This window comes from Arabidopsis lyrata (genome assembly GCF_000004255.2).
Source record: "Arabidopsis lyrata subsp. lyrata unplaced genomic scaffold ARALYscaffold_2, whole genome shotgun sequence".
NCBI classification, from domain to species: domain Eukaryota; kingdom Viridiplantae; phylum Streptophyta; class Magnoliopsida; order Brassicales; family Brassicaceae; genus Arabidopsis; species Arabidopsis lyrata.
This window is the reverse complement of record NW_003302554.1, coordinates 2,650,296-2,666,595: the sequence shown is the minus strand read 5'-3', so window position 1 is coordinate 2,666,595 and position 16,300 is coordinate 2,650,296. Positions and strand designations below refer to the sequence as shown.

Here is a 16,300-nt window from a genome sequence, read left to right as displayed (position 1 = left end):
AAATGAAAGTTTGAGGTTTTAGAAAAGAGCTTAACCAAGAAGTTGCAACCTTGCCAAAAAAAGAATAAAACACAAGGATTATAAAGTTTGTTTTGTGTCAACACGATTATCTGATACCAAAGAGCCATCAAGTTGGCGAATTGCTTCCGGTTCTTTCTGGCTGTGATGGTAATACGCATTTTCTTCTCAATGTCTTTGAAAACTGCAGCTGGTGTGGCAAAGAACTGGTTATGAAGAATATTATTCCTGAGCTTCCAAAGGTGGTACACGGCGGCCTGGCACGCAAACTTCCGAATAATTGGATGGGAAGAGTCTGTTTTCAACCTTGTCCAGGCAATAAGCGAGGACCAAGTGTGGAAACCACAAGGAGATAAGTGAAGGTGTGATTGGAACAGCGTCCAAACCTGCTCGCTGAAAGGGCATCTTAATAGCAAGTGCTCATGAGACTCTTCAAATATCAAACAAAGGAAGCAAGTTATGGGGGTAGAAATACCCCAAGAAGCTAACCAATCTCTAGCGGACAATCTATGGCTAAAAAGTTGTTCGGATCTCATATCGAAAGTGAAATGGATCTATATTAGTTGTTTTGTTATAATTAGATCTTTATGTTGTACGTATACAATGGCTTGAGTTTTTTCTACTCATTACTAGTTATGCTTTGATTTGAAAGTAAGACACCTAAATAGTACTCTCTATGTTCCCATCCAATTTTTAAACTTTTCACACATATTAAGAATAATTTTTTAATTGAGTATAAATGCATTTTTTGTGATTAACAAGTAAACCAATAGCACATATTCAATTATTGTTTTTTGAATTTTCAATTCATCACCAATAACTAATAAAAAATGCATATAAAATTTATTATAATCTTCAATTCTTCATAACTAGCTTGTCTTTATCGCGACAAAGGGGGAGGAACTCCATTGAGAAAGGCAGAGAAAAAAGCAAGAGATTCGCTGGGTTTGAACGAAGGCACATCATGTCCTGCTCCTTTGAAGGTTGCAAACGTTAGACCTTCATATTCTTGAAACCATCCACTTACCTAAATATCATCAACGTTGAACAAAAAGGATCTGATCACGCTTCAAAAATAACTCTCATTATATGATGAGACATCGATTAGTATATTTTTGAATGCGATCATTTTGACCTGTTTCTCGTGATACCATGGCCTCCAAGTTGTTTTGATTGGTAATTCCAGTTTATTTATGCAGTACCTTGTCGAGAGTACCGGAACTCTTCCGTCAGTATCGCCACTGAGTCACCACAAACAAATTGAAAATTGTTCAGCCAATTATAGTCAAATAGGATAAAATTTTCCTTAAAACCAAGAGGGTAAAGGAAAATAGATGGAAATACATTTTGCTCGGGTTTCAAGCAACCAAGTTTAGAATGTATGTTTCAGTCCCATTGCTCATATATTCCTATGAAGTTTGAAGTAGCAAATGTATAAACTAAAACAATTGTATTGTTTACCAAAAATGTAACCGAGAAATTTATTTACCTATAAACCCAAACTCTATATCCTCCGGCAATGAGTTTCTTATATATAGGCAAAACGGACCGCTTTGAATCAGTCCAGTTCCAGTGATTTAGAATATCAGCGCTGTTTTTCGGAAAAACAAGAAATGAGATTAATTTAGATAATCTTTATCATAGACTATAATCAGAAATTAAATAAGTAAATCACAAGAGTAATACATACTTGCAAATGGTCCAGTTCTTGAGATGAACACCATCAGTCGCGTGAAGAGCCTTTTGAACATCAGCTCTATTGTAGAATACTTTTGTGTAATCATCCAAACACGTGTCAAATCCATCGAACAGCCTTGGTATCTATGTAAGAGTTTCAGGTTAAGTTCTTGTAGCAAAACACACAATTAGTGAATGTATTATATAATTAGTTTACCATCTTGGAGTTGACGTAGGAATCAACCTTTGATGAATGGTGCATGCAGACAGGAGTGTAGAGGCTGAATTGATCGATCTCTTTGTATTGTTTGAGTATTTCATCTACGCCGTCTTTGCAATCTTTAATGTCCCATGTAGTGTTACTACTGAAATTGCAACTCCTTTCAATGACTCTATATATCTCGTCTGATATCACTGCGTGGCTCCACGCATAATCCACCCATCCTGTCCAATCTTCCGCATATGATGTCAATGGATTTCCAAGCTGCGTCCATAATTAATAAAATAAAAAGTTACAAAAATCATGTCTTGAATGGAACATCGGACAACGTACGATGTGTTTGTTTAGTGTTTTATGCGAATTAAACGTATTACTAATTACTAAAAGCTCCTTAAGCTTCAAATAACAAGTCTAGAATATATTCAAAGATTGGTCAAATTTTGAACAATTTACAATATATTCAATTTCTTTAGTGTTGTAGGAGATTCAAATATACTTAAGTGTCCTTAGATTAATGTTCAACGTCAATTTGATAATTAGTGTTATGCGAATCAAACATATACGGAAATGTCCTTAAAGTTCAAATCGAAGGACAGATAGAATTTACGTTGTTTTTGTGTAGTGTTTTATGAGAAACCAAAGGTGATAATTACCAAAATCCCCTTTAAATTAATGTGAAGTGACAAGTTGTCGTTGTGTTCCTTGTTCTTGTCATAAATAACCTCTGCAAGCTCGGGTACATATTTTCCTGTCCATGCATAATTTGTTTATATAATTCAAAACATAATTATCAAACCCTACATAACGTATTGTATAATATATTTTTTTTTGCATAGGTATTGTATAATATTGATTATATACGAAAATCAAAACCTGCATAGCTCTCTCCTGCGATAAAGAAGTTGTTTTCTTTGTAAGCTGGGAATCTCAAGAACCACTTCTGGAGAAAAATATATGAGTCTCTCGCTGTTAATTGAGATAAGAACAATCAATTGACATCCAACAACAAGATTTTTTTATTTATTTATATTATAAATATAATTTATATAAATATTTTACCTGTAAAGTCATCGCCAAGTTTTCTATAATCACTACTTGTGTTTGTATACGAAAACCCAACACCAGCCGGAGATTCAAGAAAGAGAACATTGGCCTCTGCATCACCAAATTTAACCCACTTAAACTCGTTACTCCCTCTGTTCCTAATAGTTTGATGTTTTGGAGTTTTCGCACATATTAAGAACTCAATTATTGTTTAATTATTTTAACATTGTTTTTAATCAAAAATATTTTTAATAATTATTAACCAGTAGTAGTCTAAGAAAGTTAATGATTTATAATCATTGTATCTTGAAGTTTACAATTTATTATATAAGTCAATAAAAATAAAATAAAAATGCTAGAAAATCAATTTTTGTGGAACAAACAATAAAAGCTAGAACATCAATCTTTAAGGAACAGAGTGAATATATATAACATATAAATATTATTGAATGACGATGATGATGGACATAAATAAAATAACTTTAATGTGGAAAAAAAAACCTTTAATATACCTTTATTCCATGCGTAGGGATTAAACTTAAGATCGTTTCCTTCGTTATCAACAAGAAATGGACCAATCTCTTGTGTTGCTCCGTATCCCACAGAAGAACATCCAGGACCTATATTTATTATATTTATCAGCAAAGAAAAATCAAAATGTGCCCACATCGGCCAAAAAGATTTATAAGAAAAAATGTGAATTTATCAACAAAAAAAGAAGTGAAATTAGTATAAATATGTTTCCTTGTAAGTGATAATGTTAGCCAGGTTACCTCCATTAAGCCACAGTACTAAAGGCTTTACGTTCGAATGAGTCATAGCTTCGAAGAACCAATAAAACAAAGCCCTCCCATTTGTTTCATTAACCGTGACATAACCGGCGTAATGTCTGAAGCTCACTTTTGGTTGGCCAGGAAAGTTTGTCACAAGATCTCTCATTGCTTCTGGACTATCAGATGAAACAAATACGAAAAGAATGCAAAGATACAAAGCAATAGACACATTGAAAATGTTCATCATAATTTGATGATTCAGAATTTTAATGGAGATCAAGTAAGAGGTAATGAGATGAGATGGATTAGACATGAAGGCTTTGATGTCAATCTATTTATAAGGAAATATGGTGACTCTATTTTTTTGTATCAAGGGGAACTTTGTGTTTGTTTTTTATTAAATTGAAAATACATAAACTAAGTGGGTATGGAATAGTAGTATCCTATTTGGTAATTTATGGCTTTACGCTTTATTTACTTCTTCTTCTTCTTTTTTTTGTAAGAGGCCCCTAGATGCAACTCTTATTAATGGCTTTAGCTAGTTCTTAAAAACCTGTTCAAACAAAATATACAGAGCAATTAATATATATACTTTTAAAACAAAATATAGCTAGCTAAGATAGCCCAATTGTAGCAGAGAAAGCAATGGTAGTTGTATAATATTAAAGACTTCACACAGTTAATGGGAAGCAGGTAATTTATTGGGTGATTGGGACCTAAACCAACATTAGATTAATGTATCAGGCCACTAATTTTATCAAGAACAACCGTTATTTAATATGACATTAACGTAGTATCTTGTGATTTTTTGAGGAATAGGAAATTTTGACGTACTATACTTTCATATTAAATGATCTAGTTTTTACTTATACTAGGTTATGAACCCCGCAATATCGCGGGGAACTCATTTTCAACAAATATATTTGATTGTGTTTATGTATTAAATTATTATGATAATATATTCAAAAATTTGAATTATTACATAAAATTAATTATGTTTTAACGTAAATATTTTCCAAAGATGTTAACAAATTTATGAATAAAAAAGAAAATAAATAATTATGATTAAAAATACTTTTGAAATAATTTTTGTGAATGTAAAACTATTTATAAGTGACAAAATATATCTCACTTTCGACGAAAAAAAAAAGGTGACAAAATACATAACAAAGAGTTATAATATAGAGATGAAAAATTCTAGCCGGTCAAAACCCAAAAATTCAGATGGAGTTTGTACTCAGTATGACTTGTAGGTGACTAAGAACTTTGCTCGAGAATTGGTGTTTTTTGTTTGTCCATTTTTCTTTTAAATATAAAATTAATATTTATTTTATTATATATATATATATATATTCGAAAGTATATAAAATTTGATGATTTAAATTACATCTATAACAAACAAATAAACATTTACAAGATCTCATTTATTTATATTTAAATTAATTGAGTAATAAAACTTCTCTCTTGAATATTCATGTGACGAATTGAAACCATTGCTTTTTTCCTAATAATAGAGATGATTTATGGATTACTATACTATTTGAAACGGTTTATTTAATGATTAATACATTCAAAGCGCCCAATCACAAGCGTCACATGAGGATGTCTTCTCATATTCCGACTTTGTAATAGTGCTAACTCAACATCAATATTTCGTTGTATACAACCCATATATATTGCTTTAAGATAGAAAGCATCATTGTTACCATATAAAATAGTTAAATAAAAAAAAAAGTTATTGTATAATCCGTCAAATTCTAAGAAAAAAATTGTTGGTATTTTCATTAGAATTTAATATTTAAAGTTGATTAAAACTTCTCCATTTTTATAATCACTCCAAAAAACTTTAGTTAAATTAGAAGAATTTTTTTAATATTAAGATTATGTATGTTTAGAAATAGTTTAGAGAATAAATAAGTTGGAGGCATTTTACAGATTTTTTTTTGGATTTATCATGAAACAAATAATCTATGTTAAAGAACAAAATTTGGAACTACTTAGGAAGAAGGACAAATACATAGAGTTCAAATGTCACAAATATTTAAATAGACAATTATTCATACAAAAAGTTGTGACGAAAAAATACAATGAAATATAGTGAAGAGACGTAACTTTAAATGAATAGATGCAACTATAAAGATACAACCGTAAACTAAAAAAAATATGACTATAATTTAACAAATAGAACTGTCCCAAAAATATTTCCGTCAATATTTAACAAAAATATGCGATAAAAAGACACAACTTAGAAAACATAACGGTCAATATTTTACCGGAAAGTTGCGATAAAAAGACACAAACGAAAAAGTTACCGTCAATATTTTAACGGAAAGTTGCGATAAAAAGACACAACTAAAAATAACCGTCAACGAAAAAAAGTAAATGTCAATATTTTAAAGAAGAGTTGCGATAAAAAGATATAACCAAGAAAAAATAATCGTCAATATTTTTAATGAAAAGTTGCATTAAAAAGATGCAACAGAGAAAAAATAATCGTCAATATTTTAACGAAAAGTTGCGATAAAAAGACACAACCGAAAAAAATAACCGTCAATATTTTAACGGAAAATTAAGAAAAAAAGACACAACCGAAAAAAAATAACCGTCAACAAAAAAATAACCGTAATTATTTTAACGAAGAGTTGCAATCAAAAAGAGACACCCGAAAAAAATAACCGTCAATATTTTAACGAAAAATTGCGATAAAGATACACAAACGTAAAAAGTAACTGTCAATATTTTAACGGAAATTTACGGTAGAAAGACAAAAAAAAATAACCGTCAATATTTTAATGAAAAGTTACGATAAAAAGACACAACAAAAAAATAACCGTCAACGGAAAGAGTAACCGTAATTATTTTAACAAAGAGTTGCGATCAAGAAGACACAACCGAAAAAAAATAACCGTCGATATTTTAACGAAAAATTACGATAAATAGACACAAAAAAATAACCGTCAAGGGATAAAATAACCGTAATTATTTTAACAAAGACTTGCAATCAAGAAGACACAAACCAGAAAAAATAACCATCAATATTTTAACGAAAAGTTGCGATAAAAAGACAAAAACGTAAAAACTAATCGTCAATATTTTAACAGAAAGTTACGATAAAAAATACACAACCGAAAAAATAACCGCCAACGAAAAAAGTAAACGTCAATATTTTAGCGAAGAATTACGATAATAGACACAACCGAGAAAATAACCGTCAATATTTTAACGGAAAGTTTTGATAAAAAGATACAACTGAGAAAAATAACTTTTAATATTTTAACGGTAAGTTGCGATAAAAAGACACAACCGAGAAAAATAGTCGTCAATATTTTAACGGAAAATTGTGATAAAAAAATCAAACGAATAAAGTAACCGCCAATATTTTAACGAAAAATTGTAATAACATAACCGAAAAATAACCGTTAACAAAAAAGTAACCACCAATATTTTAACGAAAAGCTGCGAGAAAAACACAACCGAAAAAGTAACCGTCAATATTTTAACTGAAAGTTGTGATAAAAAGACACAACCGTTTAGAAGTGTAAAAAAAAGCATAAATATTTAAACGAAAGGTTGCAATAAAAAGACGTAACCGTTCAGATTTGCAAATGGTATTTATTGGAAACGACATAATCGTAAAAAAATAACCGATTAAAACAAAAATTGCGATAAAAAGACGCAACCAAAATAACCGTAAAAAAATAACCGATTTAAACGAAAGGTTGCGATAAAAAGACAGCAACCGTTCAGATGTGCAAATGGTATCTATTAGATTGCTATTATATATAGATTAGTAATGAACAAGACTATGTTCTTTATTTATTTTTTATTACGATCCATTATCAAATAACAGACAAATCTTAGGTCAAATTAATCTAAATATTTATTCTAATGAATCTCTTAGATTATATTTTCAAGAAATTCATTTGCTAACTAGATGACTTTTGTGGAGGAGCGGATGGAGCACTTTCTCTTCGATGGGTTTTAATCACAAAATGGCAAAAAGTAATGCAACTTTATTGTCTTATTAAACCTGTGAAAATACGAGAATTGGTTAGCCCCACAATAGCATAACTGCGTAGGATCATTGAATTTTATAAATTTAAATTATGTTTATAAAGGGTAAATATGTTTTTGAGAAGAGCTTAATTAGAGCCTAATCAATCAATTAAAAATTAACTTTTTGTACAGTTATATTTTTATGTTTAATTAACAGAAAAATGAAAAAGATTATGTTAACCTTTTCAAAATTTTATTTTCTGGTTATAATTAATTCTAGTTATATACATTAACTGAATAATATTTTATTAATTGGTCAATCGAATGTCTAATATGAAAAAACACGTTGATTTTCTATTAATCAATATTTTGAACATTTTGGTGAAAACCGAACGTTCGAGGGATTTTAGCTGCATAAACAGACGATTTTAAAACAGAGATTCGAACAGTATATGCATTACATCATAACTAGCTTCTATTTGTATATACAGTATGTGTATACAATTAAGATTAAAAAAAAAACTACACACGTAAATCATCAATTATTCAAATATAACATTATTCCATTGAGCTAGATTGTCAAGAACTAAACATTCCAATAAGAAAAGAAATATGACATGACACGTTGAAATATCTTTGAACAAATAATCTTTGCGAAAGGCAAATGAGGTATATATTCTAAGTTGGTGGTGCCTTTAATTAAAATATTATTTCGTTTCTTTCAAAAACCTAAATGGCTTCATCAAACGCAGAGGATTTCGCGAACTACCGAAAGTAAATGGACCTTTTGTCATTTGTGGCGAGCCTAGCTAGTGCGTCTTAATTTTTGAAATAATTTCAATTTATTTATCATTTTGAAATTAATTAAGTAGTAAAAATTAAAATTTAAGAAACACAGAAATAGTGTTTTTTGAATGGTTATGACTTATGACATGGAATTCAACTTACTATAATTAGAGGGAAATATTATTCCATTAAATCTCCCGTGTGACATTTGGTATTTCCCCTATTAGTCTTTATATTTTATATTTTGTGGAAAAGTAAGATGTGATATAATTTTTCTATCTTGTAATAGAAAATTGGTTTAAGAAGTTCGATGACATCATTTGGTTTACAATAGAATAAGACCTTCGATATTTTTAAATGCTCTTTAACTTATGTAGTCTTCTATAATCCTTTCCATAGAACCCTTTAGTAGGTGAATAGCCACAAGATTGCAACTTATAGGTTATATTTGGTCTATAATTAGAATGCGTGAATACAATTCTCCAATAACTTTTTTTAATCATTTTCAAATGGTTATAATGCTAAGACTTTTTTGTTTGTATACAAGGCCCAACTGACAGTATTCAACTACTTTCTAATATATCGTATACAATTCTCCAATAACTTTTTTGTATCTATGTCATATTTGCTAAGTGATGATAGTATTCAACTACTTTCTAATATATTGTATCTCGAACCTTAATATGCATTAGTCTCTCGAGCCTTTTAGTTTTGTCCTTCAACTTTTTTTACTTTTTAAGTAGCAAAAAAAGAATCATTTGTCAATCGATTCGAGATAAATTGAGACGAAGGATGGTTTGGTGTTTAGATAATGTGGAGTCAAAGAAAGCGAAAGTATAAATTCGAACTTTTGTGATATTACTTGGAAAAAATGATATGAGAATATGGAATTTAAAATAGTAGAGAATATATATCAAAAATGCTCTACGAAGGTTTAATTCTCATCCATCGATTTGACCGGTCTAGAATATATTCGGTCTTGTGTTTGCGTTATATAACCATAGATGTGACATAACTCGGATTCTCTATCTGACATGTTTATTCAAATGTACAAGTCTTCACATGTCACGTATCGTTGTCTGAAAAAATGACGTGAAAGTGCCCAAACGAGAGACTCGAAGCCGATAGAATACTTTCTATGATTTTCCAAATTCAAGGAATTGATAAGACTTATGAGAGAATATTCCGATCCAAAGTTTAGAAATCTAATTACGTGTGTTATCAATAGGAATTTATTTTCGGTGTTGTATTAGGGTTTTGGGGTTGTGTTTGGTTTGAGTATATATATTGATCAAGTTGATCACACCAGAACAGAAATCAAACTTTCTATTCGTGTAATATAGAAAACAATTTGTGAAATCTACTTATGAGTCAATGTACAAGGAAATTGAAGATCGTGAAAGTAAAGCTATTATAACTCGCCGGACCAATCACATTGTGATCGTACAATGATAAATTCAATAGCAAATGCTCCTGTATATTGTCATCTTCCATTAATTGTCAATACCTAAAGTCTAAATGGAACCAATAATCAAATCGGATCAGCTTTCTATTTTTATATCCCAAACCCCAATAGTCTTTTCTAATCTTTCTTTTGCACAAACCTGTAGTCAGTTAAACGAAGAGTTTCTTCCTCCTAAAACTGCACAAAAACCAACGAAAATCCTATCATATGTACCCGCCCGCATTGGTCAAAAAGGAGCTTGAAGCTCGTTCTCATGAATCAGCCATAAACAGATAGCTCAAGTCCTCTACGGTGAGGTGAGACTGTCGGCTTCCCTTTTCATCTTCTCCAAATGCAGAGGCTACCATCATTCTTTTCTTTTGCTGCATCGACAAAACGTGTTTAGAGATCAAAGATGAAATGGCTTAAAGCTTATAGAGAAATTGAAGAGAATGAACCAGTTCACAGACCTGAAGGGCTAATATCCGATCTTCGACTGTATCTTTTACTGTGAACCGAACGACTGTTACTGGTCGTGTCTGTCCTATACGATGTGCTCTATCAATTGCTTGATCCTCGGTTGTTGGGTTCCACCATAAATCCAGCATCAGAACATGACAAGCTGCTACCATATTCAGTCCAAGACTAGCAGCCTTGAGAGACATTATCATTACAGTTACCTAAAAGGTAGAAAAACAGCAGAAAAATTCTATCATCATGTGTTACTATCATAGAAAGTGGGTCAAGACAAATTCCTTAAAATTCAATTAATGGCTATGTACCTCAGGGAGAGTGTTGAAATCCTGCACTGCTTTATCTCGAGCAGCAACTGACATTGTTCCATCAAGCCTTCTATACTGAATATGTGAACTTACAAGAGAAGCTTCAAGTAGGTCTAGCATCTTGGTCCATTGGGAAAAAACAATGGCCTTTTCTCCAGCTACCTTAACCGGAACAACAACGCTAATACCCTCATTCTTAACTGGAGTTACAGGAAGACTGGAGTATTCACTGTTTTGAGAGATCTGATTTGTATCTGTCAAATCCTGTGGTTTGGGCAGTGATTGTAAGATCTCTAGAGCAGCCTTGATTTTAGATGAACCATATGGAAGATCTTCATCAGAACAGGGGCTAAGGCTATTCGAAGCGGCACGATCCTGCATGTCAGGCATAGCATCGTCCGATCTCGTTTTGGAAGATAATGATGAGATGGTGAGTCTGACATTGCAGTTTGCAAGGGGACAGTGATTATTATCACCAGTAAGGCGTTCATAAATGCACTGTTTACAGAAAACATGACCACAGACTGAAACAACAGCATCTTCAGGTGCATCCTGTGTATAAAGAAGGGAAATAGATTAAGTACTACAAGTCAAGAAAACTATATGATGGTTTGACAACGAAAGGTGATATGAAATGAGATAAGTCAAGGATCTGCATAATAGAGTAAAAAACCCTTGAATTTTTTTATAATGTTTTAGAACTCCTCTTTCACGTGTGTCAGGAAAAAAAAACACATGTATAATAATTTACGAGACAAAAGAATCTTACATTGCAGATACCACAAATTGCCAATGAAGCTTCTGACTGAATCTGTTTCTTTGCTAATCCAACAGAAGATTCCCATGTAAAACTGTATTCACCATTCACCAGAAGAGGGTGATCACAAGCTTGGCGAAGGCGCAAGAGCATCAACAAGATATTTACATAATTTTGCTTCACTGTTCCGGCTTCTGCATATTCCTGATATAAAAGAACAGAAAGAAAGAAAGAAAAAAAAAACTTAGGCCTTGGGAATGTAAATAAATACAAAGGCATATGCATACGTACAACCATTTATTCATGGTATATAGCCATACCCTGAATTGAGTACGAGATTCAGCCTCTAGTTTGGAGTAGAAATCACGTTCCTCCACAGTGAAATCCACTTTTCTCAGCTCAATGGACTTCGGAGGTAAAGAAATTATGGGTTTCCCATCAAGAAATGAACCTAATGTGTTTACCAGTTAGAAACCATAAAAACCCTCAGATGAACATTCAAAGTAAATTAAATTCAATACCAGTAGACTGACCTTTAGTTCGGCGAAGCATCACTGTTTTAAGGATAGCCTGCAGCTTCTGATATCCTTTCACCGGGTTCCTAGTTATAGGGTTCTTAATCGTGCTACAGAACAATACGTAGGAAGAATAAGGATCATATTTGAGGAATCGAAAGTAGCTGTAGAGGTCATCGATTGAATTCTGGATTGGAGTGCCAGACAAACACCACCTCCGTTTAGCACGAAGCCCCCAGCATGCTCTTGCAACTTGGGTTTTGTAATTCTTAATGCTCTGTGCCTCATCTAGAACAACTCTAAACCATGAAACTTTCGCAAGAGGGCCAGACAGAAACTCAACTTGTTTCTTCTTCTTTGAGCCCCTCTTTTTAGAATCCGGAGGATATTTCCTTTTCTTGTTTGAGCAAAAGCCAGTAGCTGCAGTTCCCCCATCCTGTACACCATCCTTCTCTTCGTCCTCATCATCAACAAGAGGCTGCTTTGGCACTTCCATACTTACAATAGAAAATGTGGTAACAACAACATCATATTTAGCCAACTCATAAGGATCCTTTGTTCTGCTAGACCCATGGTATACCAGAACAGAGAGATTCGCTTCACTAGTCACCTTCTTATGTAATTCATCAGCCCACTGCCGCATAACACTAGTGGGACAGACAACGAGTGTTCCAGCAGCTGGCCTTCCCCTCACTTTACCCACACTATCTCGACCAACTTTGTTTTCATTGGAAAGCAATTGAGAGTGTTCAAAATGCTCACTTTTTCCACTGGTCTTTAAAGGTGCACATTCTCCACTCTCACTTTCTAGGTCAAAAATTTCTTTTTTCATACTTTCTTCACATGTTTGGGCAGGTTTAGACCTTTCCTTCAGTATAAGAGCTATAGTGGAAACTGTCTTCCCAAGACCCTGTAAAAGATAATTATACCAGGAAATTTGACAAAATTAGCTGAATGTTTAAAATTGACATAAAGATTACAACAGAAGACAAAATAACCTGATCATCAGCAAGAATTCCTCCAGAACAGGGGAAGCCACTTGTCTCCTTCTGGGCCATCCATGACAATGCAATTCGCTGTTCATGAGTAAGATGCAGTCAGTTTTAACAATAATAATTATATCTATTCTCATTGGCCAAAACAATCAACCATCAAGCTGGAAAATCATATAAACAGATTAAAATTTTCCATTTCTCCTTTCGGGCCAAATCATCTTAGTTAAGCATACAATACATCAATACAGTACACCACACCTTTCATTTCTACAGCTTGTGTTTTAATTTTAATAATTGCATACATACCTGATGTCTCAGAAGCGGGACTGTCAAGACACCATCAGGCGGACTTGCTTCAGAATTAGGCTGAGAGAGATCCTGTCAAATAAGACCATGTAATTAGACCTAATGAGTGACTTAAAACCAAGAACAAAGGTTAATATGGAACTGTCATTAATTGTAGTCTCCCATTATAACGCATGACACATCCAATAACAGGAGAAGATTAGGAACCTTTAGCCCCATACAACATTCTCAACTTAATCATGGACAGGGTTATAAATCAGAAATTGCAATACATACAAAAATGTATCCACTATCCACAATCAGCAAAAACTAAGGTGTTGGACTGTTGGTGCCTGGGAGAGAGTAAAATAGAATCAACAAGATATACAATGGCAATTGAACGCCTACTTCCTTATAAGGCTAACAGCTGCTAACCTGCAATGCAGCTTGAAAGATCATATTTTCTTTATTTGACTGAAGCTTCAGGCCTCCAGATTGATTGTAATTATGACCAACTGTAGAATATTCTGAAGAAACTAGCGGCTTTTTCATAGCTAGTGGTCGATGTGGGATTGCAGATTGGCCATTAGGTTCTATTATGCAGATGTCAGAATCATCATCACTATCGGATATACATTCTGAAGAATGACTTTGAACTGATTCAAAGCTGGCATTTGAGAAATTAGAATCAATGCCCCTCGGTTGAACATATTCATGGCCTCCTTGAATTTGAAAGTCTAAATACTCACTGCTTTGTGTCACTGGGCTGGGATCTTCTGCAACATATTGCAAACATGTATCTGAATCATAAAAATGATTGGCGCTTCTATCGCCACTGTCTTGGCTAGGTAGAGCTGTTTGCGGTGCCATATACGAGTATCCTTTCTCAATATCTGTTTGATAGGAGGCTGCAGAGCTTGATGCACCAGACCACCAAGGATTGGTTTCTCCAGAAACATAAGCATCGTCCCTGACACTATATTCCCCTGGAACTGAACTGTAGACCACTTTCTCTGACTCAACCTCTGGTTTAACCGTCACATGAACAGCTTTATTATCCTGAAAACTGCTTGAATAATTATCCGGCCGGTCAAGGTCATTATCAGCTAAATGACTGTCAAAACTGTTGTACGGTTTGACACAGGCAGGAGAAACTGAAGGATTACTTTCAAACTTGAAACTGATCCCTCTTGCACTAGAAAAATCAATAGGAGGTTTACTTTCTAAAGATCCATGATCCACTCTGCCATGTCTATCAAAAATCATCCGGCTGGCACCATCCGACTGGGACTCACTTACTCCACTCTCAACATCAATTACAGCTTCTTCTTTATTAGGAAAGAACTGAAACGCGAAATTGTGGACAAAATTGGGGGTATGGTCTGACAAGGATGTTCCACTTGTATTGTAGCAATCTTTTGCAGAAGAGACATAGTTATCCGCACTGTCACTGAGAGAATTGGAATTATTTAAAAAACCAGACATGACAGAGGAATTATGATTGGCTCCCAACCCCACTCCGTATCCAGGCACATCATCAAAATATGGAGTCGCCATTGTGGGGCTGTGCGATGTAACTGCAATTTGATATAACAAAAAATGAGGAACATGGAAATTAGCAACAGATAGATGAGTAGTGCAAATTTTACAAAAAAAAATAACCTGACATTTAGTAGATAAGGTGCATACATTTGGAATCAATTATCTTGTCATCCTGCTTGGAAACAGTGTCAGGATTGAAGGCCATCATATTGCCATCATGATCAGAGAAACTAGACGATATACTACAACTAGTCATCTCAGATTGAGATACTCCACATGTTTCCACAGGCTGCTCACCCTGACTTAACGAAAACCAATCTTTAAGACTTGCAGAGCAAGTATGAGCAGGTGAAGGACTCAGCCCGGCTTCCATTTTCACATGTTCATCAAATGAACCTGGCTGAACTATCTCAGTCGAGGCTCCTAAGCTATATGAATCCCGAGAAGGGCACCAATCAACCATCTGAGATCCTAATCAACAAACACACATAACAAAACAAAAAAATCCAAGCGGACGTTAATGTCGATAAACCTCAAACAGCTCAAGAACTATTATTTATCTATGTAAACAACAACAAAAAAAAGAGGTACACTTTCCAATTACTAACCATTTTGCAAGTGTGAATCCTTGAGCTCGTCAGCAGATGAACCAACTGGTGATAAATTTTCTTGGCTTCCCTAAAAGTTTGTCACTCTAAATGTTAGTTTCTTGTCTATCCAAAAAAGTAGTCATTAGAGATTAGTGTAGCTACAGAATTGTGAATCACACATACATTATTTAAACAAAATACAAATCCAAACATCTTTAGCAGCATTCAAATTAATGTAATGAAATTGGAGTTAGAGAAGCGTGGAATCAAAATTCTCAAGCTTCCACAAAAGCCAAAAAAAAAACTACCTCAGCAGAATCAGGCTTCTCATCTAGAATCCGATAAAGCGTTTCGATGTCAATAGTCTCGTCATCATCTTCAAACTCAAAACCACCATCACAATCATCAACGTGAAATTCATCTCCCATACCAAACACTGAACCTTCCTCACCCATCACGAATCCAACAAAAGAAACCCTAACCCGAGAAAGGACGAGAAGGGGGAAGGGGAGATTAAACAAACCCTAAATCGGAAAACCCAAAAGTCACGGAATTTACCTACCGGAAAACCCAATCGAAATTCAGAAGTTGAAGAGTAGATCCAGAGATTTGAGAATTTTCAGGTATGAAGAAGAAGGCTTGTGAATTGGGTTTTGAAGGAATTTTCCAGGAAAGGTAGAGAGCAGTTGGGTTTCGATAGAAAGAAAAAAAAAAACGCGACTTTTGTAGCGACGGTGGCTTCTTCTTTATATTGCCTTCGTCTCTCTTTTGGCTTTCTCCGAATTGGAAAAGGTAAACAAAGGCACGAGAGTCTTCGGGACTTAAATAAGGAACGGTCGAAGAAATTGTTTATTTTTTTTTCCATTTTTTTTTAAT

General features: G+C 33.5%; 2 protein-coding genes across 3 annotated transcripts; both read right to left on the bottom strand.

Moving 5' to 3' along the window:
* Window positions 1-64: 64 nt before the first annotated feature.
* On the bottom strand, window positions 65-4,331 carry LOC9322625 (serine carboxypeptidase-like 32). The gene is made up of 10 exons (XM_002886513.2): window positions 3,733-4,331; window positions 3,472-3,579; window positions 2,975-3,070; window positions 2,789-2,881; window positions 2,569-2,663; window positions 1,913-2,179; window positions 1,709-1,839; window positions 1,508-1,609; window positions 1,154-1,259; window positions 65-1,045 (listed from the first exon to the last, which is right to left on the bottom strand). Exons 1-10 carry the CDS (start codon window positions 4,043-4,045, stop codon window positions 899-901), a joined length of 1,458 nt encoding a protein of 485 aa, XP_002886559.2. The 5' UTR covers window positions 4,046-4,331; the 3' UTR covers window positions 65-898.
* A 5,570-nt stretch (window positions 4,332-9,901) lies between these two features.
* Window positions 9,902-16,251, bottom strand: LOC9324170 (helicase-like transcription factor CHR28). 2 transcript variants are annotated; one of them, XM_021034367.1, is made up of 13 exons: window positions 15,987-16,251; window positions 15,733-15,901; window positions 15,443-15,512; window positions 14,982-15,305; window positions 13,728-14,869; window positions 13,314-13,385; window positions 13,011-13,088; window positions 12,031-12,922; window positions 11,818-11,948; window positions 11,510-11,701; window positions 10,741-11,292; window positions 10,429-10,638; window positions 9,902-10,341 (listed from the first exon to the last, which is right to left on the bottom strand). In XM_021034367.1, the coding sequence occupies exons 2-13, from the start codon at window positions 15,877-15,879 to the stop codon at window positions 10,231-10,233; spliced, it is 3,921 nt and encodes a 1,306-aa protein (XP_020890026.1). In that variant the 5' UTR covers window positions 15,880-15,901; window positions 15,987-16,251; the 3' UTR covers window positions 9,902-10,230. The 2 variants fall into 2 exon arrangements, with proteins under 2 accessions (XP_020890026.1, XP_020890027.1); XM_021034368.1 differs by lacking the exons at window positions 15,443-15,512; window positions 15,733-15,901; window positions 15,987-16,251 and having other exon boundaries at window positions 14,955-15,044.
* Window positions 16,252-16,300: the final 49 nt, after the last annotated feature.